The sequence below is a fragment of the Nuphar pumila genome, chromosome 16 (genome assembly GCF_984573655.1).
Source record: "Nuphar pumila chromosome 16, dmNupPumi1.hap1.1, whole genome shotgun sequence".
NCBI classification, from domain to species: Eukaryota; Viridiplantae; Streptophyta; class Magnoliopsida; order Nymphaeales; family Nymphaeaceae; genus Nuphar; species Nuphar pumila.
The window spans coordinates 15,531,200-15,555,940 of NC_143264.1; the positions used below are offsets into that span (position 1 = coordinate 15,531,200).

The 24,741-nt window shown below is 36.4% G+C and overlaps 1 protein-coding gene across 2 annotated transcripts in view; it reads left to right on the forward strand.

Annotated features, from left to right (window-relative positions):
* The first annotated feature begins 1,652 nt into the window (after positions 1-1,652).
* Positions 1,653-24,741, forward strand: part of IBR1 (indole-3-butyric acid response 1) — a 39,786-nt gene continuing 16,697 nt past the window's right edge. For both annotated transcript variants that reach the window (XM_089992214.1, XM_089992215.1), the window contains exons 1-4: positions 1,653-1,826; positions 2,124-2,240; positions 20,242-20,376; positions 20,462-20,587. In XM_089992214.1, the coding sequence (XP_089848340.1) occupies positions 1,698-1,826; positions 2,124-2,240; positions 20,242-20,376; positions 20,462-20,587 (507 nt within the window). In that variant the 5' untranslated portion in view covers positions 1,653-1,697. The remainder of the gene's footprint in view (positions 1,827-2,123; positions 2,241-20,241; positions 20,377-20,461; positions 20,588-24,741) is intronic.

Sequence of the window (24,741 nt, forward strand, 5' to 3'; positions counted from 1 at the left end):
CTTTTTATAATTAATTTGATTATGGATTTTCTTGTATTTGATAATGATGGTTTGTCTTTGATTTTTTTATTAGAGTTTGAATTTTTACTTTTTTTGTAATTTAAAGTTTTTTGGTTAATTTATGACTTTTTATAGTTAATTTGATTAAGGCTTTTCTTATATTTGATTAGGGATATTTTTCTTTGATTACGGTTTCAATTTATGCTTTAATTTTTTTGTAATTTAGGATTTTTTAGTTTATTTATAACTTTTTATAGTTAATTTGATTCTGACTTTTTTTGTATTTGATTAGGACTGTTTGTCTTTGATTTTTTTATTAGAGTTTGAATTTATGATTTTTTTTTGTAATTTAGGGGTTTTTGGTTAATTTATGGCTTTTTATAATTAATTTGATTAAGGCTTTTCTTGTATTTGATTTGGGTTGTTTTTCTTTGATTTTCTTTTATTAGGGCTTAAATTAGGATTTTTTTTTATATTTTTTTATTATGGTTTCTTTGATTTTATGGCTTATTTATAGTTTATTTTTCTTGTAGATTAGATTTTTTTGTTTTATTTATGATGTATTTTCTTGGATTTTAGTGTTTTATAATTTAGTTATGGTTTTTCATTTGCATATAAAAGATTATAAATTATTTTTTTTTCAAATTACCCAAAATTTAAACATTTTTTCCGTACTTGGATCCAGTGTTATATTTATATTTTGAGTTAAAACCCATATTTTTTGATAAACTTTTATAATTAAATCCAATATGATACCGATTAAACCATTTCTATATATAAAAAATATCAATTCTTATTTTTCTCAAATTACTTAAATTTTAAATATTTTTTAGTTTTTAAATCTAGTTTTAGATCTATATCTGGGGCTAAAATCCATAATAAATCTGTCGAAAGTCTCATGTTTATTCACTCGACACTCTTTGCACTTGAGGATATGGTCCCTCGCGGATCGTTTCATAAGTTCGTTCGGTTATCTGGACACCAGAATAATAGTTGTTGGCTAGCTTTCATTGATGAGGAAGTGTTGCTGCATTGTCAATGAGCACAGGTAATGGTGTGGAGGATAGGGTTGTACTGACTCATTATTCATGTGTGTCCAAATTGTTTGCACAAAGTAAATCATCAAACAATGGACATAAGGAAACACAACTTGGGTGTTCGATCGAAACAAACATTGATGAGGTACAATTGTTATAGATTCGGTCATTCGTTTCAAATCTATCTCAAGCCATCAAATATACCCTTAAAGATCACCCTACAACTTCCTACTTATCTTAGTTTCTGGGACAACTGTAGGCACCAAAAATACTCCCGGAGGATACTAATGGCAGCTCTGCTTGTTTAGTAGAAGCTGTTAGTGCAGGTCACCATGTGTTGGGACGTTGCAAGTTCAAAACCCAAAACCCAATGGTATTCTGTGTAACTGGTGGGGGGTCTGGCTAACCCCAACTTGCCTTTAAAAAAAAAAAGAAAAAGAAAAAAAAGACTCCCCGAGGGTGGTAGGAATCAAACCCGCAGTGAAACTCTTAAATGTCCTGTAACTCCTGTTACCCAAAAAAATGAAAAGAAAGTGGAACGCCTCCACAGGCCTAACGGACGGGGACACACACACACGCTAGCCTGCTTGGACTTTTTCTCTTGATAAATATTCGAGCACTCCTGCTGCTGCCGTAGCTGCCTTGTCTTCTTGATTAGCAATGGCGTCGCAGAGGAGATTCGAGGGGAAAGTGGCCATTGTGACTGCTTCGACTCAGGGAATTGGATACGCTATTGCGCAACGCCTGGGCTTGGAGGGTGCCTCGGTGGTCGTCTCTTCGAGAAAGCAGGTGAGCTATCTCTTCCTCGAAAATAATCGTCACCGATATCGGAATTTCGCGTCTTTAATCAAAATTCTTCATGCTTTTACAGATCTTGATGTAAACAATCATGACCAACACGAATAGGCCGCACCTTTATTCGATCCTCATTTTTTTCTTTTTTCTTTTTCACAATTATTTGTTATTATAAGATATCGTGATTCACATCACCTAGTATTGCCCTATCAATGTTCCTTCCTCGGCGAAAAGTTTTGTTTATTTCTTATGAAGAAGAATGTTCATGCCCCATAAACTGCTTTGCTTTAGAAAAACGTTGATGAAGCTGTGGAGAAACTCAAAGCTCATGGAATTGAGGTGATTGGCATAGTTTGTCATGTTTCAAATGAGGGACAGAGGAAGAATCTCATTCAACAAACTGTTCAGGTAAGCCGCAGGAAACAATTCGGTAATCCTTCTTTTATCTCTCTCTCTTGTTTTTATTCCTCCGATTGTTGTTTAACTGAATTCAGTTTTTTCTACTTTCCCATGCTGATGATTATGTGGCACCCGTGTTTTTTCATTTAAAAGATCTTCATTCTGCAACTCTCTCTCTCTCTCTCTTTGTGTGGTTTGATAATGGGTGTATTTGGTAGCCTACTACAACTTTACAACTGTTCTTCTTTTGAAACTAGCCTACCAGAGGGTTTTTATTCACTGATTTCTCCGGTCAACCGAGATCAAAGAGTCTCGTCCTTCCCATTCAATGGTTTATCTTTCGTAGGGCAGAGATAATCATTCCGGTCCTGGGAGAGGTGACGACATCAGCTTTGTCGTTGTAGCAGAATCTCAAGAGGCTTTCTTTTTCCTTTTGACTCTTCCCTTTCTCAATTTTGTGGTGTTGGATTTTGGGAAGGTAGAACTTTTGTTGTGAAATATGGAAATTGAATTGAAACTCAAGGAAATGGTACAGAATTCTTATGACAGAAAAATTGTTGGTAGTTAGCACAAGAAAAAGAAAAACAACACTGTATGAAGATACCTTCCCTTCAAACTAATGTTCATGAAGGTACTCTGTCTGAAAATCTTTTATAATGTTAATTCAAAATTTTCTTGATATTGTTGTATCTTAAAATCATTGTATGATTCCTTTGGAGTTAAGCTTGTATTTGGATCTTTTGTTGATAGAGTATGTCTATGTGTATAGTACCCTAAAAAAAATTGCGGTTCAGGCTGGACGAACCAGTGTTGAGATTGGGAGAAGGGTCGGTTGGGAATCCGGGGCTTGCGACAGACATGTACTCTAATTGGAGTTCAACGGACTCTAACAAATCCTACCTACGGTATTTTTTGCCTTGGGGCCTATGGGTTGGGTGTTCTAGGGTTTGTACCTAGTTGACACGGTAAGGGAGAGATCGAAGGTTCCTCGTTGTGGCGAACGAGGCGATAGAGGTGAAAACGAGGCTAAACGACTAATTCAGGTGACACAGTTTGGACTTGATTTAGAAATCAAAGGTGGTTCGATGTCCAGAACTTGTAGGATCTGGTTTAGGGACTCTAGGGAGGTTTAGGGATGCGTGCCAGACAAAGGGAGAAGTTGCAGGAGGTTAGGGGAACTCAGTTTAGGCAAAACGACCAAATCTGGTACCTAGTAAGGTGCGGTTTTGGTTTTCAGGTTCCAGAAATTAGATAAAAGCGATTCTAAGGCTATGGATGGGTCCTAGGGGTACCTGTGAAGTCCGTAGCAAGCTGAGATGGTGTCTCCCACATTCTGCAACTTCGACACATGATCTTCAATGCAACAACGCAACAACTCAACAACGCCGACGGGTTCGACGAGAAGCAAGATCGCATGGTCGAGATGCCTTAAAAGCTTGGGCTTTTCGACGGAGGTGAACGACAAACCCTTGGGGGCCTGGTCCTCACGTAGATCAGAGAGGAAGAAGGAGAGAGAAGAGACAGAATTCCCAAGGTCCTCATTGTAACAACTTTGTCGACCAACCCTTGGGGGTCTGGTCCTCACCGTAACAACTCTACCATGCTTTGGTACACCTTGCCTCCAAGGCGTGAAATTTGGGAACCTCCTTTTTAGGTTGAATTTTCATTCTCATGTTGATGATTCTTTCCTACCATTCTCCCACTCTACAAGATGGTTTGGCATCATCCAATCGTATTTCCGCAATCGCTTGGTCTTCGATATGGCAGTTGGGTGGGGCACATGATCTTCATCATAGGGCACACCCACAACCTTCGGAGGCTCACCATGGAAGGGCTTTTGGTGAGACACATGAAAAACAATATGGATCTTCACCTCGCTGTGTAGTGCCAGACGGTAGGCGAGTTTACCTACCTATTCTTCCACCCGGTATGGACTGTAGTACTTTGATAGAAGCTTGTGCTAATCCTACACCAAGAGGGTTTTTTGACCTCTTGGCCTCCATTTTAACCACACCCAATCCCTTAATTCAAAGGATCGATCAGAACGACTCTTGTCGTAGAGCTGCTTCATTTGTTGTTGGGCCTTGGCAATGTTTTGCGTCAAAGTGGCAAGAATCTCATCTCGTGTCTTCAAGTCTCTATCAACCTCGAGAGATGCAACACTCTTGTGCTCATAAGCTGTCACTGATGGAGGAGAAAAGCCACACTTATTAATTATTTTGGTTAATTTTCCTTTGGAAACAATGTTTTTGAGATATGTTGATGCATCAAATGAAGTAAAAGATGCAAATTTGCATTTTGCATTGTTGAAGAAGTTGGGGAGAAGAATGTGATTCAAGCTATTATCAATAATGCCTCCAATTACGTCAAAACGGGTAAATTGTTGATGGATAAGAGAAAACATTTATTTTGGAGTCTTAGTGCTACACATTGTATAGATCTGATGTTGAAAGATATAGGAAAATTGAAAGAGTTGAAGAACATTTTTGTAAAAGCAAAATAATTGGTGGTATTCGTATACAAACATACTAAAGTATTGAGTATGATGAGCACACACACAAGTGGACTTACATAGGTCTGCAATGACGATATTTGTTACTAGATTTTTTACTTTAGAAAGCATATATAATTGCAAAAAAGGGCTAAGGTCCATGTTTATTGGAGATGATTGATAAAAGATGGATCAATCAATTACACAAACCTCTGCATGCAATAAACTTATATTTGAATCCAACCATATATTATGAGTATGAAAATATCAAGTCCAATAAAGAGATAAAAATGATTTATATGATTGCGTCAATCATCTTGTTCGAAGCGAAGCGGATTGAGAAGCACTAGTAGATCAACTCATAAGATATAGAACTGCTGGTGGGACTTTTAGGATGGAGTTAGCAAAAAAGAAGAGAAAAGTAAGATGATTAAATTTCATATAACTCGCATTGCATTATTTTTATAACTTTTATACTTTAATTACATCTAATTTGATTTTTTTTATAGTTGATTGGTAGATTTCTTTTGTCATTGGTTATCTTCAACTTCAAACCTTTGTTGTTCGAGTCTTAGGCCTCAGATATAGTGCATCCAGTTGTGAATGTAACTAGAGTATTTTTAAAATGATAAATTATTATTTACTACTAATTACTAAATAATATTTGTCAATTTGTATATATTTTAACTTTATATATATATTTTTTGTTGATTCATACAAAGAAAAGAATCCAACTTTTGCATAATAAATTGAATGATTTGGTTTTTGTGCAATATAATCGAAGATTAAAGCGAAGGTACGAGGAGCGAATGAATAAAGGAGATCTCAACCCCATCATCTTAAGAGAAGTCGATGATAAGGATTTGTGACCAAGTGAAGATGATGCAATATTCGAAGATGGCACATCACTTACATGGGATCTTGTTGATAAGGCATCCAGAGTGTCAAGGCATAGGGTGGGGGCAAAAACTCGTGTTATTAAAGACCTAAGAAAAAAAAGGTCTGACAAAGGAAAAAAAGTGGTGATGGTAGAAGAAGAGGAAGAAAAAAAAGCTAGCTCTGCAGAAATTGTAGAAGAAGAACAATATATAGATGAAGATGATTCAGATGATGATGATGATGATGGACTTTCAAGTTCATCATCTAAGGATTAAATTCAAGTTGTTAGTGTAAACTTATATAAACTTATTAGGGTTCTTTGACTATTTTATACTTGAATACACTTATAGTGTTGTATGTCTTTATATTTGCAAATATATTTAAATATGCTACATATTTGCTGCCTTTGACATCTAAGTTGCTTGTTTGATTTTTTTTTTTTACTTAATTTAGTTATGTGTGTGTAGACTTGTTGAATATCTGTATGCCTATATTTTTATATGGTGGTTAATTGGTTATGCTTTAATTTTTGTTGTGTTTTATTTTAGATTTTTCGATGTCTCCTTAATGAGATAATCCTGCATGGAAATACTGCACAAGCGTTGATAATAGACGGTTAAGATTGAGATGTGTGTTTTGTGGTTCTATTATTAGTGGTGGATTGCATAGATTTAAGTAACATATTGCAGGTTTACGTCAAAATGTATGTTCATGTAATTCTCTATCCATTCCTACCACTTTTTGTGCTAATATTATTGCTAAACTAGAAGCAATTTGAAGAAGAAAAATGTTACAACAATGCAAAGAGGGACTTCCAACCATTGTTCCAGATTCTGAAGATGATGATGATTACCCACTTGCCAAAAAAATGACCCAAGATAAAGAGATCATCGCGCGACAGTTGGATGCAACACTGAAGAAATATTGTCCTAATGTTTGGCAAATAGGCTCTAAAAGATAGTTTAGTTTTAGGTTATTTATAGTTTAGAGATGAAGATTGACATGTAAGACGTTGGTTAAATATAATTTTTTAGCTATCATGAACTCTTAGTAGTTTAGTTATGATTTATGATATTTTAATATGACTTGTGTAACACCCCAAAATTTTAACCCAAAATTTTTGCTATTTTTTTTAATATGCAATTTAATGCGAGGTCTCATCAATGATATTGTCTAAATTGAACTATGCTTTAAGGAGTCCGTTTGTGCGTAAGCGCTAGCGTTTAATAGCCCTTTGGAATACGTTCGAGAAAAGACGATCAATGACAAGTCCATAGGGCATTGCTCTACAAAACTAAATTCTAGGGAGACCGCTTGTGTGCAAGCATTAGCGTTTAATAGCTCCATAGAACTCAATTCTAGAAAGAGACTACCCAATGACGAAATATCAAACACAACAGAATAAATTTTAATTGGCCTTAGATTACAAATCTTGAGTGGATTACATGTAATTGAACCCAACGTGGGGTTGGATCCAAATCCCTTAGATTCGGGTCCACATCCAAGTTCGAAATTCGGTTTCAATGGACAAATCCAAATTTGAAACATACCCAATCTCCTATAATCCACAAACCATAAATCAAACCATTCAACATAATCAAACATGTTGTCTAAAGTAAAGGTTTGACATTACATCAATCTTGAACAAGTTGAGTAATCAAAATGTTCAAAAGTCTTAATGTGTTAAACTACTTTCTAAGGCTAATTACAAAACTGATAAAAGCTTGGTCCATTGGTGTCGTTGTCACATCCCTCCACCACAACTACTCATCACCTGGATGGTTTATATAAATACGGGGTCACTCAACATGCTTATAAAGATCTAAAGCGTGCAGACCAACTCATATTCATTCATAACATAACATCATAATGCATTTATTTGCAAGACATTCTATAATCATGAGTTCATGCACTCAACATTGAGGTTCACAATATAGGCAGGCTACAACAATGCAAACATAACTAATAATTGGTTTTTCTTAGTTAATTCATATTTTCATTCATGTCATGCAACATTCATCAAAATATGCTCATGTCTTCGTTGGAATGTTGCATTATTAGGGCATATTTTTGTTTCTATTTTTTCACAATATAACTGTTTAAGTATAAGGTCATTGTTTGTCTTGATTACGAAGTCCATCAGGTACTCGTGGAACAATTCATCGCAAACAACCAAGACCACATTGGGGGTTTATTATTCTATGGATTGTATTTTATCCGAGTAACCTTAGTTGTCAAAAGTTGCGCCTAGGTGGCCTAGCGTAGGGTCACTGCCTAGGCTTATGAGTTAACGCGGTAGGGCCCTGTTTTTACCTAGGCTGCCTAGGTTGTCCATGCCTAAGCCGTCGGGACATAATTGTCATGTTTTTTTAAACTTTTTTTGTTTGTTTTTTCTTCTTCCTCCCACCCAAAAGCTTTGTTTTTTACCTTATTTTTTTTATTCCTCCTCCTTTCACCCCTCTACTTAGTTGTCAAAGGCGGAGCCTAGGTGCTGCGTAGGCAGCTTAACCGAGGTAGTCTCTCGGTCTGATACGCAGTTGCACACACATATATATATATTTTGTATAATTGTATATAATTATATATATTAACATATCATAAACATATATTATAAATTTACAATACTATGTGTTCATATTATATATATAATTATATATATATATATATATATATACATATTTGGCGTTCTGTTTAGTTCTTACTGTTCGGCCGAGACCTTGACCCATTCCATAAGAGGTGGAAATTCATTCAGTCAACACAATCATAATACATATACATAATATTAGTATTATATTTTTCTAAATGAAAAAATGGATCATTTGATTGGCCTCGATGTTTCAAATTACTACATTCCTTTATTTTTTATAATGTTTTTGAAACGTCGAATCTGCTGATTGATTCATAGTATCTATAGATATAGTGTTGGGATGCTTTTGCTGGTATCGACCTAGATTTAGATACTCAAGTGGAATTTGGAACCTTTCGAAAACTAGGAGATCCCACTACATGGAGACAAGTAGTCTGATACGACATTTCTGTCGTACGTCTAGCCTATGTTTCATTTTATATAGGGTATTGGAGAAATATTGATTTGAATTATCACCTATTACTCTTGACCTTCACTTCTCTTGGAAATGATCCCAAACGAAAGCTATAATTGTAAAACATATAATCTATAAGCGTATGAGTTATCTATTTGACTGTTTTTATATAATATAATTGCTTTACAATGTTTGACAACATGTTATTATGTGTCTATTGCTTATTGTTGATTGATTTGATGTTGTATACATGTTTGTTATTAGTTTTAATAGTTTGTTTACATATTTTGTATGTTTTTTAAATTTTTTTATTTGGGGGTATCGCCTATTTCGCCTAGTCTTTTTAGGGGCCCACCGTCTAGGCTCCGCCTAGCGCCTTTGACAACTAAGCGAGTGACTGAATGAATCAGATTCCAAAGCGGACGGTCCATGACTGAGAGAAAACCTCCAACAATAATTATGATGCATCTTGGGATATTTACTGCAAATGTCTTGGACCTACCACCTAGGACATATTGGTAGTCCGTCCTCTTAACTCTGAGGATTGAGGACCAAGTGAGATGCTCTCAAATAACACATATGGTCCAACGAAGTTTTGTACTTCCTACCCTGTCTAAGGTAAACAATTTTCTGAATGGGTTATTGGGTACACTTTGTTAAGAGCTTGTATATTTTATCAAATGTGCCTCTTAAGTATCCAATGGCTTAATAGCCCATGTACCCCTCCAGGGTACTTTCCATATTGTCCTTCATGGTAAAGGCATCTTATTACCCTTCTAGGGTAGTTATACATTTATTTTCTCAATATATTTCATAACCTATTTATGCTCGGGTGTCTAAATTGGTCAAGCATCTTGCCTGTGAAGGCGATAATCAACAAATTATGTGTGTATGTATTATTCATAACTTGGTGTACTTTTAGCACTCAATGGGTTCTCCTCAACCCTTGCCCCTCAAGAGCAATCTCGTGTACATGCATATAAATCACATGCCACACATACGTATGTCCACTATGACCCCATATAAGTTCCTTAAACCATAAGCTCTTCATGAGTATCAATGAGTGCATGCATGCATTTTATGTCTTATAGCACTACATAATCAACATGTCATATCATGTTGCATGCCAACATCATGTTTAATATCATATTCCAATCTCATGACAATATATCACATCATTCTTTATATCATGAAAATATACAATATTATGACAACATATACATCATGCTTAACATCATGAACATATTTCAATTTTATGATACCATATTATGAAAACAATTAATATCATGACAACATATACATCATACTTAACATCATGAATATATTACAATCTCATGGTAGCATATCACATCATGTTTCATATCATAAAAACATTCAATTGTAAAAGTATCTTCAACAAGATACTTTAGCCGATAACGCAACAACCTTAAGAATAAATGTGTGAACATACACACTCAAGAACACTTGTGCACAACAAACACAACACACCGAATCACAAATGTGCACTTGCACCCATAAGTTTCATAAACACTAAAGAGGTTGGGCTATAATCCCAAATCCCTTAAGAAATACAAGAGGAGCTGCCCATATATATAGGGCTTTGGAGGAGGCCTTGGGAGGGGCTCCACATAGTCGTTGGAGCCCCTCCAACGGTCACAAATGTGATCGTTGGAGGGGTCCAACGACTAGTGGGTTGGGCCCCTCCCAATGCATGTATAATGCATTAAATGCAAAAACAAAAATAAATAAAGAAAAAGAAAAAAAAGGAAAATACAAAAAACATATTCTCGAAAAAGAATGTGTAAAATTCCTAAACTACCCTTACTATGACTATATATATTTTATATATATAATTGGTAAATACATATACATATATTCTATATATATGTATTACCTTATATATATAAAATATATATACGAAATTACAAGTTTGATTACATAATTTAACACCCCCCCTCAAACTTAGGGCAATATGACCGATAGTTTGCCAAGAAGGAAATTGAACCGCGGAGCGCACAAGGCTTTAGTAAAGAAATCTGCCAACTGATATTCGGACGTGACATAAGGGAGATCGATAACTCCTCGGAGATATGCTTCACGAACATAGTGACAGTCCATTTCGATGTGTTTAGTCTGCTCATGAAAGGTGTGGTTTTTTGCAATGTAGATTGCACTTTTGTTGTCGCAGCATAGCTTGGTGGGTCCTTCAATTTTGATCCCCATGTCTTCTAGCAGTTGGTGAATCCAAACAATCTCCATGGTAGTAGTGGCCATGGCACGATATTCAGCTTCAGTTGAGGAGAGCGACACCTTTTGTTGCTTCTTGCATCTCCATGAAATTAGTGAGTCTCCTAAGAACACACAAAAACCAGTGGTGGAGTGACGGTTATTTGGGTCACCTCCCCAATCTGAGTCAGTATAAGCAATCAATTTTAAGTTAGAGGAAGAGGACAGAAAAACTCCCTTATTTAGAGTACCCTTTATGTATCTTACGACCCGTAAGATGGCACTCATGTGAACGGATGTAGGCGCATGCTGAAACTGACTTGCAGTATGGACTGCATGGGATATATCTGGTCTGGTAATACTCAGATACATCAGAGATCCTACAAGCTGTCTGTAGGGTGTAGGATCCAACAGGGGAACTCCATCATCAATTTTCATCTTTGCTCCTACAACCGCAGGAGTTTCACAAAGCTTCTCATCTGTAATACCTGACCTGTCAATGATCTCAGAAGCAAGCTTAGTTTGAGATAAGAAATATCCTCTAAGAGAGTATGCCACTTCAATTCCCAAAAAATAAGTTAAAAAACCCAAGTCAGACATTTCAAATTTATCTTTTAAGATAGATTTTATACTTTTAACCCCGTTAGAATCACTCCCAGTGATGAGCATGTCATCAACATACAGAAGTAAAATTACAATCCCTGCATTGGATTTTCTAACAAATAGAGCAGTGTCAGTAAAACAAGAGGAAAAACCATTCTCAATCATAACAGAGTTAAATCTATCATACAAAGCCTTGGGAGCTTGTTTTAGGCCATAGAGTGCTTTCTGAAGACGAAACACCTTTCCCTTAGGAGTCTCCATTCCAGGAGGAGCATCCATGTAGACTTCTTCGCTTAAATCGCCATTTAAAAAGGCATTTTTCACATCCATTTGATAGATGTTTCATTTGTTGATAGAGGCAACGGTTATAAGACATCGAACAGTGACCATACGAGCTACAGGAGCAAAAGTTTCTTCATAGTCAATACCATATTCTTGACTATATCCTTTTGCAACCAAGCGAGCTTTATACCTTTCAAGGGATCCATCACTTTTAGTTTTTACTTTTAAAACCCATCTGCACCCTATTGTTTTCTTGCCTTTAGGAAGATTTTGGAATTCCCAGGTTTTGGCTCTTCTCTGAGCCTCAAGTTCATTGTCCATGGCATTAATCCATTCAGGGCATCTACGTGCTTCTTCAAAATTTCTAGGTTCTATATAAGAGTGGATGGCACTAAGGCAGGTTCTATATCTTGGTGAGAAAGAGTCATAGGAAATGAACCTAGAAGGAGGCCTTCTACTTCTCTCAGTTCTACGAGGGATCAATTCATTCTGAGAGGCACTGGGACTGGCATCATTATATCTGTCAAGAGCACTCCTAAAGTTGTTTTGATCTCTATGAGAGTAGGTGATAGGGTCTCTAGGTAATTCAATAGGTTGATGTGACGAAGGAGACAAGGAGATGTTTTCCTCGGTTTCAAGTTCATTTGGGTTACTTTGATATGTCTCATTATCACTAGTATCATCGTCCTTATTCAATAAATCAAATAAAAAAGAATAATCCATATTTTCATTATGGGGGTCACAACGTTCAAATCCACTAACATTTTCCAAAAAACTCACGTTTCTGGAAACATACAATTTATCACTTTTGATATCATAACAACGAAACCCCTTTTGGGTTTCAGAATAGCCAAGAAAGGCACAAGGAATGGCTTTTGGAGAAAGTTTGTCATTCTTATCAGTAAGAACAAAACACTCACCCAAAGACCCTTAACTTGCTATAATCAGGTTCCTTATCATACAGTTTTTCAAAGGGAGAAATTTTGTTTAAATTTTTCGATGGAAGTCGGTTTATGAGATAGACAGAGGTAAGGGCTGCCTCAGCCCAAAGATTTTTTGGAATGTTTTGAGAAATGAGCAAAGTCCTAGTGGTTTCAATGATGTGCCTGTGCTTTCGTTCGGCTAACCTATTTTGTTGAGGGGTTTTCGGACATGATTTTTGGTGAAGAATTCCAAAATTTTCAAGATAACTCTTAAATTCATTTGAGAGGTATTCTCCTCCAGAGTCAGACCTAAAGATTTTTAAACATCCATTGAATTGATTTGAAATCATCATGTGAAAACTTTTAAAGGTTGAAAAAACTTCATGTTTATGTTTAAGGAAATAGATCCAACAAAACCTAGTATAGTCATCCACAAAGATCACATAATATGAAAAACCTCCTTTTGACATTACCGGAGCCGGTCCCCATACATCGGAATGGACAATTTCAAATGGTTTTGTCGTAAACATGGATCTTTGAGGAAAAGGCAAACATTTCATTTTCCCAAGAATGCATTCATTACACAAAAAGTCACTTTTACAAAGATGTTTAACAAAAGGCAAATACGAGATTTTAACAATATTGGGATGACCCAATCTCTTATGCCATACATGAATGTCTTTGTTTTGGACGACGTTGCAAAATTGACTCTTGGGAACTTGAAGAAAATCTATGTAGTAGAGGTCTCCTCTTCTAGAGCCTTCCCCAATCAATCTCCATGACTGGCAATCCTGTATCCAACATTTATTAGAAGAAAATTTTATATCGCAACCATGGTCCGAGAGTTGGGAAACGGAAAGAAGATTTAGGTTAAGGTTTGGGATAAAACAAATTTTTGGAACAAAGAAGTCTTGTTTTTCAAAATTACCTATTTCTTTAATCTCAAGAGATGTACCGTCCGCGGTTGATACAAAGGATGGAAAAGCATTTTTAGAAAAATTTGAAAGAGTGCAATAACTAGGGGTCATGTGAAAGGATGCCCCAAAATCTAAAAGCCAAGATGTCTTACCGGGGGAAGAGGATGACATAGCGGCTCCGGAAGTACCTCCCTTGAGAAGAGGTTGTAGGGTTTCCACGATTTGTTGAAGAGAAAGAGACTCACTTGATAAAGAGGGTCGTTCTTCAACTTGAGATGCCATAGCCGTTGCAATCAATTTCTTCCATTTAGGACACAAGGGTTTGATATGTCCGGGTTCTTTACAATGATAGCAAGTTACTTTGCTATAATCTCTTTTGCCATACCGATCATTTCCTCCTTGACCTTGATTCTTGAAATGAGGAGGTCTATAGGTCCTCATGTTATTTCCCGATCTTGACACGGCATTAGCCATTTCACCATCTTATTGAGTAGAGGAAGTAACAAGAATGCTAGGATTATTTTTGCCAATCCCCATACGGGTTTCTTCACCACTTAGCTTGGTGATAACATCTTCGAGTGAGGGGGATGTGAAGGCGGAGAGAAGAGAGGACCGAACTTGTTCAAATTCGGGTCTAAGGCCATTTAAAAAATTGAAGAACCGGTCTTCTTCAAGTTGTTTGTGCCTTAATTCGATTGCCTCACCACTCCATTTAGGTTCAAGAATTGCGAGCTCGTCCCAAATAGAGGATAATTCGGCAAAATACTCCCGAATGGTCATGTCATTTTGTTGGAGAGTCAAAGCCCTCTTTTGGAGAAAGTACTTGTGGGATAGATCTCTTGAGGTGTACATTTTCTCAAGATATACCCAAGCTTCAGAAGCCCTTTTAAATTTGATGATGTTGGCATTTATCTTGGTCTCAACGGATGAGAAAATTCAAGATAAGATCTTGAAGTTCTTCATTTCCCAATCATCATGTTTCTTAAAATACTCTTCAAGGGCCTTTTGTCTTTCATCCCCTTCAAGGATCTTAATATCCCCTCCTTCAACAATGGTAATTTTGGGTTCCGGTTCCGGTATGGATCTATGAACGTAACCCCAAAGCCCCTTTCCTTTAATATGGGCTTCCATATTACCGGCCCAAACATGATAGTTTGAGCCATTAAGCTTAAACCCAAGAGAGAAATTGGTGTCTTTTTCGCCCATTAGAGAGGAAAGAATGCAAGAGATAGTATGTACCTTAATTATTTTTTGCGTCTTTCTTGACAAAAGAGGCTCCTAAAATATTGCTCGAAGAAGATGATCCTCTTTGATTTCAAAAAACTTGAAGGCACACTTCCCGATGAATGCAAAAGAAGGCGATTCACAATTCTTCTTTTTCAACGAGGCTCTGATACCATGTAAAAGTATCTTCAACAAGATACTTTAGCCGATAATGCAACAACCTTAAGAATAAATGTGTGAACATACACACTCAAGAACACTTGTGCACAACAAACACAACACACCGAATCACAAATGTGCACTTGCACCCATAAGTTTCATAAACACTAAAGAGGTTGGGCTATAATCCCAAATCCCTTAAGAAATACAAGAGGAGCTGCCCATATATATAGGGCTTTGGAGGAGGCCTTGGGAGGGGCTCCACATAGTCGTTGGAGCCCCTCCAACGGTCACAAATGTGACCGTTGGAGGGGTCCAACGACTAGTGGGTTGGGCCCCTCCCAATGCATGTACAATGCATTAAATGCAAAAGCAAAAATAAATAAAGAAAAAGAAAAAAAAGGAAAATACAAAAAGCATATTCTCGAAAAAGAATATGTGTAAAATTCCTAAACTACCCTTACTATGACTATATATATTTTATATATATAATTGGTAAATACATATACATATATTATATATATGTATATGTATTACCTTATATATATAAAATATATATACGAAATTACAAGTTTGATTACATAATTTAACATCAATATCATAACATATTACAATCTCATGATAACGTATCACATCATGTATTAAATCTAAAATTATGTGCTCATAACCATGACACATACCACTTACCTCAAATCTAATTTTTAGTGCCTACAAACATGACACCCATACTCATTCATAAACTGAATTTCAGTTCTCATAACCATAGCACACTCATGTGCTTTAAATATGATTTTTGGTGCCTATAAGCATGGCACACACTACTTTCTACAAAATCTATTTTTTGGTGCCCACAAGCATGGTACTCCATACACATTCATAACTGGAATTAAATATTTCATAAACATAATACAATCATGTGCTTTAAATCTGATTTTTGGTGCCCACAAACATGACACTCAAACACATTCATAACTGAAATTAAATGCTTCATAAACATAGCATACTCATGTGCTTTCAATCTGATTTTTGGTGCCCAGCATGACACTCAAACACTTTCATAACTGAAATTAAATGCTTCATAAACATAGCACACTCATGTGCTTTCAATATGATTTTTGGTACCCACAAGCATGGCACTCAATGCACATTCATAACTAAAATTTAATATTCATAATTATGGCACAAGCATGTACCTTAAATATAATTTTTGGTACCCATAAGCATGTCATACAACATCTATGCTTAAACTGAATTTTGGTGTTGATGATCATGGCACAATCATGTGCCTTAAATCTGATTTTTGGTGCCCATAAGCATGACACACAATATCTATTCTTAAACTGAATTTTGGTGTTGATGATCATGGCACAAGCATGTGCCTTAAATCTGATTTTTGGTGCCCATAAGCATGACACCCAATATCTATTCTTAAACTGAATTTTGGTGCTCATGATCATGGCACAAGCATGTGCCTTAAATCTGCTTTTTGTGCCCATAAGCATGACACACAATATCTATTCTTAAACTGAATTTTGGTGTTCATGATCATATATGCCTTAAATCTGATTTTTGTGCCCATAAGCATGACACACAATGTCTATTCTTAAATTGGATTTTTGGTGTTCATGATCATGGCACAAGCATGTGCCTTAAATCTGATTTTTTGTGCCCATAAGCATGACACAATATCTATTCTTAAACTGAATTTTGGTGTTCATGATCATGACACAAGCATGTGCCTTAAATCTGTTTTTTGGTGCCCATAAGCATGTATTCATAATCTGAATTTTAGTGCATATAATTCCTCCACAAAAACCGATTTTTGTGTCCCTAAGCACCTTTTTAAAATTGATTTTTATGTGCCCATAAGCACTTTCAAAAATTCAGATTTTCATAACCATGATTTCTTATGCATATCATATGCATGACATGTAGAGTTGCATAAGGGCGTGATTTCATCAATGCATAAATTCAGATTTACCTATAATCTTTTTTTGTTCAACATGCATACATAATTGGATATGGGTAAAACCATGGTTGCCAGTTGAGGAAGCGGGAGCGGGAAGCGATACGGGAAGCGGGAGCGGGAAGCGAGGCACTTTCAAAATTTTAGGAAGCGGGGAAGCGTGGGACCACTTAGGACCGATTCGAGAAGCGTCTCGGAAGCGACCTAGGAAGCGTCTCGGAAGCGACCTAGGAAGCGTCTCAGAAGCGAGGGGGAAGCGAAAAAATAAAAATAAAAAATAAAAAATACAAAAAAATTGAAAAAAAAATAGGGGAAGCGAGGGGGAAGCGTGATGGGAAGCGCGCTTCCCATTAAAGGGAAGCACGTCCCCCATTAAAGGGAAGCGCGCTTCCCAAAAAAGGGGGATGCTTCCCCCCACGCTTCGGAAGCGCGATGTTTCGCGCTTCCGAAGCGCGCTTCGGGGAAGCGCGCTTCCCCTTTTAGCTAGGCGCTTTCGGTAACCCTGGGTAAAACCCCCAAATATACCATATGAATTAATTCTTATTCATTTAAAACATTATTCCAATACTCATTAAAATTTCAGATTTTCATGTAATCACATTAAACATGCATGTATAATTCAGATTTGGGAAAACCCCTAAATCCAATACGTGAACACATTCTAATTCATGTAGAATAACATTCCTATGTTCATTAAAATTCAGATTTGCATGAATTTACATCTAAACATGCTTATATAATTCAGATTTGGGAAAACCCCTAAATCAAATGCATGAACACATTCTAATTCATGTAGAATAGCATTCCTACATTCATTTATAATTCAGATTTGCATGAATTTACATCTAAACATGCACATGTAATTTAGATTCGGGAAAACCCCCAAATCAAACACATTTACACATTCTAATTCATGTAGAATAACATTTCTACATTCATTAAAAATTCAAATTTACATGAATTTACATCTAAACATGCATATATATTTCAGATTTGAGAAAACCCCCAAATCAAACACACTTAGAAATTTTAAAACACATAATCATCATTCTAGGATGGGATTTAAGTTCAGATTTACATGTAGTTCTATTTCTAACATGTAATTAACCTAGATTAGCATGCTTTGAAACTTTACAACCATGCAAGGTTAGAGTATCCACCTACCTCTTGTTAAATTCTCACAAAAACCAAGAGAGAATTCCCAAAATCGTGTAGGAGAGAGCCTCCTCCTCCAAATACTTGAATGAGACCTTTTCCAAAACCGAGATTGAGGGAGAGCTCCTTGTCCAACAACCGCGATTGATGGAGGAAGAGAGTGTTTCTCCAAAATGTGATGCAAGAGATGGCCTTCCTTCAAAACACCAATGAGAGAGGGAGAGAGTGCTCTTTAAAACTTGAACGAGTGAAAGTGATGGGCCTTCAAAATCGTGAACTTGTGAGAGACTCCTTCAAAAAATCGCGATCTTCAAGAAATCCAAATTCGTGAACTAGGGAGAGAGGCTTTGGGAGAGATGAGATGATGAGAGGAGGGGAGGGCTTGAAATAGGGGTGAGAGAGTTAGGGTTGGGGTTTGCAAGAGTGAAAGAGAGAGGGGGTGTCAACCTTTGGGAGGAGAAAGGAGAGGAAGCTTCTCTCCTCTCCATGTGGGGCAATCCTATTGGCTATCCCCCACTTGCTTCTCACTTGCTTGCCCACTTGGCCCATTTGCTCCACTTCCTTTTTCCTACTACCTTGGGCACCCTCCACTCGAATCCTTTCCAAGTGGATCAAGGTCCGTGACCCAATGAGTTGATCCAACCTAGGGTCCCCACTAGGTCCAACTCCCATATGGACTTAATTACATTAAAATGCAAATTAATTACCAATTATTATTTAAATGCCTTCTAAATGCTAAATTAATTGCTAACTTAAATATACTTCCAACTAAATGTTATTCAATCCAAAATTAGCAATTAAAAGCCAATTTAATTAAAAAAAATAATTAAATACCACATAAATAAAATTTAAATATTAATTAAAATTGCAAATTATATTTTGGCAAAATTCCACTTTTATTTATGCATAATCATGGAAAATTCATAGAAAATTCTCAAGTTTTACAACGTGGATGTGAATTTAATATTGTTAATGCTTTAATTGTGTTTAAATTATGTAGTTGCCTACTTGCCTTTTATTGTTGCATGGTTTCCTCTTTTTATCTGTTAATTTTTTTTGTATACATGATTTTATTTTCTATATATTGTTTATTCACATTGTTAGTTATATGATTTGGTTATTCAATTGCTCATTTATTCTTAATTTTTTTGAGCAGGTTATCAGTTGCATCATGGTTTGTTTATTTAATTATTCATTTCTTCTTCTTATTTGTCTATTACTTGTATTATGTCTATTGTTGTTGTTAATTTTTTTGTATGCATGATGTTATTTTTTGTATATTGTTTATTCACATTGTTAGTTGTATGGTTTGTTTATTCAATTGTTAATTTATTCTTAGTTTGTTTGAGTAGGTTATGTAATATAATTGTTTTACAGTTTTTGACATGTTATTATTTGTCTATTGCTTATTATTGATTGATTTTATGTTGTATACATGTTTGTTATTAATTTTATAGTTGTTTACATATTTTGTATGGTTTTTTTTGTGGGGTACCTCTTAGTCTGTCTAGGCCCCGCCTAGTCTTTTTAGGGGCTCACCGCCTAGGCTCCGCCTAGTGCCTTTGACAACTAAGGACATGATCTATATGATTTATTTAGTCAATAACATGTTCTAGATAGTCTGATTGCATTATATAATAAATGTTTTAAAGCCTTCAAAATTCAACAGTCTACAATGTCTAAACATTTCACCATTATGAAAATCATGCTTTTACATCAAAGCTACTCGGTCGAAAGTGCATTTTCTAGTAAATGAACCATACTGAGCGCATCTGTGGGGTGAAATTGATAAAATAAAACTCGCACCTATGAATTTTAGCTAGTGAGTATGATACTCTAGAGTATAGCCAATATTCTCCCATTATATTTATATATATGACAATTCAAAGTCTTTGAACATCTATGGACCGTTTGTATGGATTTCAGTTGGATGGTCCATAGAGGAAATGAGATCAGGACCCCAATCACCTAGTTAATCATTTAGGTGGGCGAGTATTCAAACATCCATTTTCAATTCTTCTTCAGGATCTAAAAATTGGATTATTCACATTTAAGTTAGTATTTTTCTGATTCCATTTTACATATTTCAAAGTATTCTATCTTTTGATACTTGTTCTTTGATTTTCTTTTACTATCATTTTTAGAAATATGGACACATCGATGTACTTGTTTCCAATGCTGCTGTTAACCCATCAACAGAATCGATCTTAGGAACGCCAGAGACGATTCTTGATAAACTTTGGGAAGTCAATCTTAAGGCTTCCATCCTTCTTCTGCAGGTAACTTTATTGAATAAAAAGTTCGAACAACTTAGTTTACTGGCCAAAGCATACTTGTTATATCTTGTATTGTGTTTCTCTGCAGGCTGCTGAACCTTACTTAAGAAAGGGATCATCAGTTCTTCTTATATCTTCTATTAGTGCTTATCATCCACCACCAACAATGGCCATGTATGGAGTTACAAAAACTGCACTTCTTGCACTTGCCAAGGTACATATGCATTATACCATGTGTTTGATGTATTTATCTGAGGTGTAAGTGATCATGGCCCATTACGGCCTTGTTTCAAATTGTCTCGAGTGTGAAAATTTTGTAGTGCTAAGTGTTGAGACATGACTATGGATCTGGATTTAGGTTCATGGATCCACACGTGCTGTCACAAGAGTCCCATTGACGTCTTATATATATTTGTTGACTGTTTATTTTACTTTTCTTTTTCACCCTCTTTAAGTTTTATGTATATGTAATACAAACAGGGGTATCCTTGAAATTTCTGATATCATGTAAAGTAAAGAATATGAGGTATACCACATGTTTTCCCATATTGGGAATTGTGGTGTTTTCAGCCCTAAAAGCTTCTTCATCTATTCCTCTTCCAACACTGATTTTGGTGAAAATCTATTGTATCAGAGCCATGATCAATGATTGCATCGTTCTAAGGTCTAGAGTTTCTATCCATCTTCTCTTCCTAATCTTTGTTTCTTTCTTCCTTTTTCCCTATATTCTTGTTTTCTTGGTCCTTCAAACCTATTATTTTCTGTGATTCCTCTTTTATAAATTTGAGTTTCTTTGATTCCCAATTGTTACTATTTCTGTTTTTACCTTCTTGCCCCACTTTCTTATATTGATCCTTGTTTCTTTTCTTTTTCTCGATCTTCCTTTGGCTATTCAAAATATTGTCTTCGGTTTGATTTAGTGGTTCTAATTTATTGAAATCAGGTTATGGTCATTGTTGTATGTCTCCTATAAAAGGTTTTATCTCACATTAGATTGAAAGGATATTTTGGGCCATTCATAATTCGTATCAGCCTGATGGTTTCCTGTTTATGGTGGTTTCTTTGTGATCTGCAAAAAAACAAAATGCAGATCTCAATTCTATTGGCTTTGTTTACTTTGCCTTATTTCCTTTATTATGAAATAGTGACCCATCAATTACTTTGTTAAGTGCTGAAGCTTTGTATTTGTCTTGTGATTTTCGGCCTGTGGATTTCGTAGGGGTGTCTTTGGATTTTGCGTTCCTTCAGTTATTTTTATCCTCCTTTGTATCCTTTTATCTTATTCAATGGATTCAAATTCCTCGTATTCTGTTTTGTCTTCCAGTTTCGTTACTCAACTTGTCTTTGAGATTGAAAGACATATAACTCGGGTGGATCAGTCTAGATCCATAGAAAGATGAAAAAAGGGTGTCCTTTCCTTTGTGACTACTGGAAATTCTAATTGTGTTGTTTGGATGAAGTATCAGACTTTGGTTGCATGCTTTACCTTGATGTTGTCTAAAGAGGTTCTTATTGGGATAGCTGATCAATATACAACAATGCAGCAATGGAACAGGTTAGTCCAAACTTATACTCAGATATTGGAGTTGAAGGTGATGTACCTCAAGAAGGAATTTTAGCTCTTGAGGAAGGCTCCATGTCAATTATGGAGCATCTCAATAAAGTAGATATTATTATAAATCAGCTAGCATTGACTGGCAATGAAGTATCAGACAAAGATAAAGTGTAGCAAACCGTTATGGGATTGGACTTGAATATCACGTGTTGACCACCACCTTGGAATGCTTCCTTGTTCTTCCATCCTTTAAGATTTAAGGTCAGTATTACTCTAGTATGAAACGTCTCTTTACAATATGACATGGGGCTCAACCCAAGCTCCAGGATGCTCTCATGAGGTTTTGGTGACTGACTGACTGACTGATATACCTTGAGGTTGAGGTCGTGGTGGTGCTCATCAAGGTGGAAGAAGGGGATGTGGTGGTCAAAATTCTGAACAAAGGAGGCCATGGCATTCTGCCATTAACCAATACACCTCCTGATGCGTGGCTGGGCTAAGGTGGTCTCGGTTAGGTCAAAGTCAGATTCAGGTAGACAGGATTTTGTTTTTCTGACAGTTTTGGTAAAAAATTCAGTACGCCCAAGCGACACCACAAAAAAATCCCAAAAATTGAGGGATTAATCTAGACACCTAATACTAGTTTCTGACCAAATTTGAGGGTCAGAGGTCTAATATTTTGGGAGAACTAAATTCAGGAAGTTGCAGGTAGAATTAGGGTTTCTGCAGGCTGTCTGTGTTTTGGTTCAGGGAGATCCGGATTGAAAAATCAGTTTCTCAGAATTGAGAAACCAATAAATTGTGAATTATTATGGGTTGAATCTAGATATCATAAGGTAGACTGAGTCAAAATTTCAGACCTAGAGGCTCTACGGTTTGGGTTGGGCGGCGATGCATGGTTCCGTCATAAAACTGTTTTGGGCAGAATCGGTTTAGGTGAAGTTCCAACTTGGAATTGGCTAAGGGAATGGTATGGTTTTAACGACTTACAAAGTCCGGGCTAAGTGGGTTGGGTTTGAGAAGGTCAAGATTGCCGAGGATTTGTAGTTGATCGCACCGAACCGAGTGGAGACTAGGCAGCAACTTGGTCCAATGAGTGAATCAGACCCACTAAGGATCTAAACACCCTGATGTGAGAAGGGGATTGACCCTTAGAGAGAGAGAGATGAGTCAGGGGATAGGGACTCGCTAGAGAGAGAAATAGGGATTCTCGTGAGATAGAGAGAAGGGAGAAAAGAAGGGGGCAAGATCTAGAGCGAGATTGAGAGCCAATGGGATTCAATTCCTTTGATGCATAACCCAATACAAAATAAGGCCCTATATATAAGCCAAGGTGGGCTTTTTAAAAGCTACACAACTTACAATAGCAATTTAATACAAAGAACCTAATTCTAAATAGAGCCTATGCTAATATTAGATAGACCTTCTTGGACTCACTTAATATAGATTATAGAGTCCACTTCTCCAAAATTAGGTCTAGCTCTTGGACTTCCTCTTGACCACATTTAGAGAGAGCCTTCTAGAGGGCTACATGAGTTCCATAAAGGCTTAAAGGCTGGTTGGGGCGCCGACGAGGTGGGTCCCACTTGCTCTTCCTTGGCTATTTCTGGAGGGGCATCTCACAAGTGGGCCCCACTTGAGTCAAAGTCTCCATTAAGATGAAGGGGCACCCTAGGCTTGGGTCCCACATGTTCTTCAAGGCTGAGTTGATGAGGTGGCATCCCAGGGGTAGGTTCCACGAATTCAAGTAAATGGACCTTGGGGCTTGCATCTGGATCTGCAACAATGGGATCTGTTTCGAGTATTTAGGCCAACTGATTCGGATTGGAGTCTTCCACAAATAGGTCCACATCACCTCCTATTGGTGCACCCTATGTTGGGCATTCATTTCCATGTGTTACATATATGTAAGAAGTGTGATCACATTAAGGTGAACTGTCAGTATAAAGATGTTATGGCTGATAATCCATTGGCCAATTTTGCTAAAAAAAAGTTCAGGTGCGAATCAAGATAAGAATAAATCATAGAAAGGTGGAGATTAGTCCAAGGAAAATAAGGACTTATCGCTGACAACACTTGCATGACTTAATCTCAAGCAAAATGAATAGGGAGTGTGGTACGTAGACTTGGGAGCCACCAACCATATTACGGGCAATGCCGGTAAGCTCTTTGTATTAATCCCTTACCATAACAAAAATAATCATTACTGGATAAGAAAGTTGACATTAGAAGTGTCATCACTCATATTGGAAGTGCCACCATTCCTTTGTTCAAATCCAATTAAATTACTCTTTTCTAATGTCTTTTGGCTTCTAATATTAGGAAAATTTTTGTTTTTGTTTCTAAGTTAGTTGATGATATCAATTCTTGCATCATTTTCATGCCTTTCTCTCTCTCTCTCTCAAATGGATTAACTCAAATGGTTCTTTAGAGACAAAATGACTAGGTCTAAACGGTAAAGATTTCATTTTTTCGAGAATGCAATCTTCACAAACTAATTCCTTTTCATTACAAATTTCAAGGAAAATACATACAATTTTGACATGCTTGGATGTCCTAATCTCCTATGCCATTTTTCAATGTCTTTCTTTTCATCAAAACCACACAAAGCTTGATTTGAAAGTTCTAAGTTGTCTATGTAGTAGAGGTCCCTTCTTCTATAGCCTCTCTCAATCGACTTTCGGATCGATGATCTTGCACTAAGAAACCACTTGATGACAAAAGTGACTACATCCATGATTGGTGATTTGAGAAATGAATATGAGATTTATATTTAGTTTAGGTACTTTTCTAATGTTTGGAACATAAATATT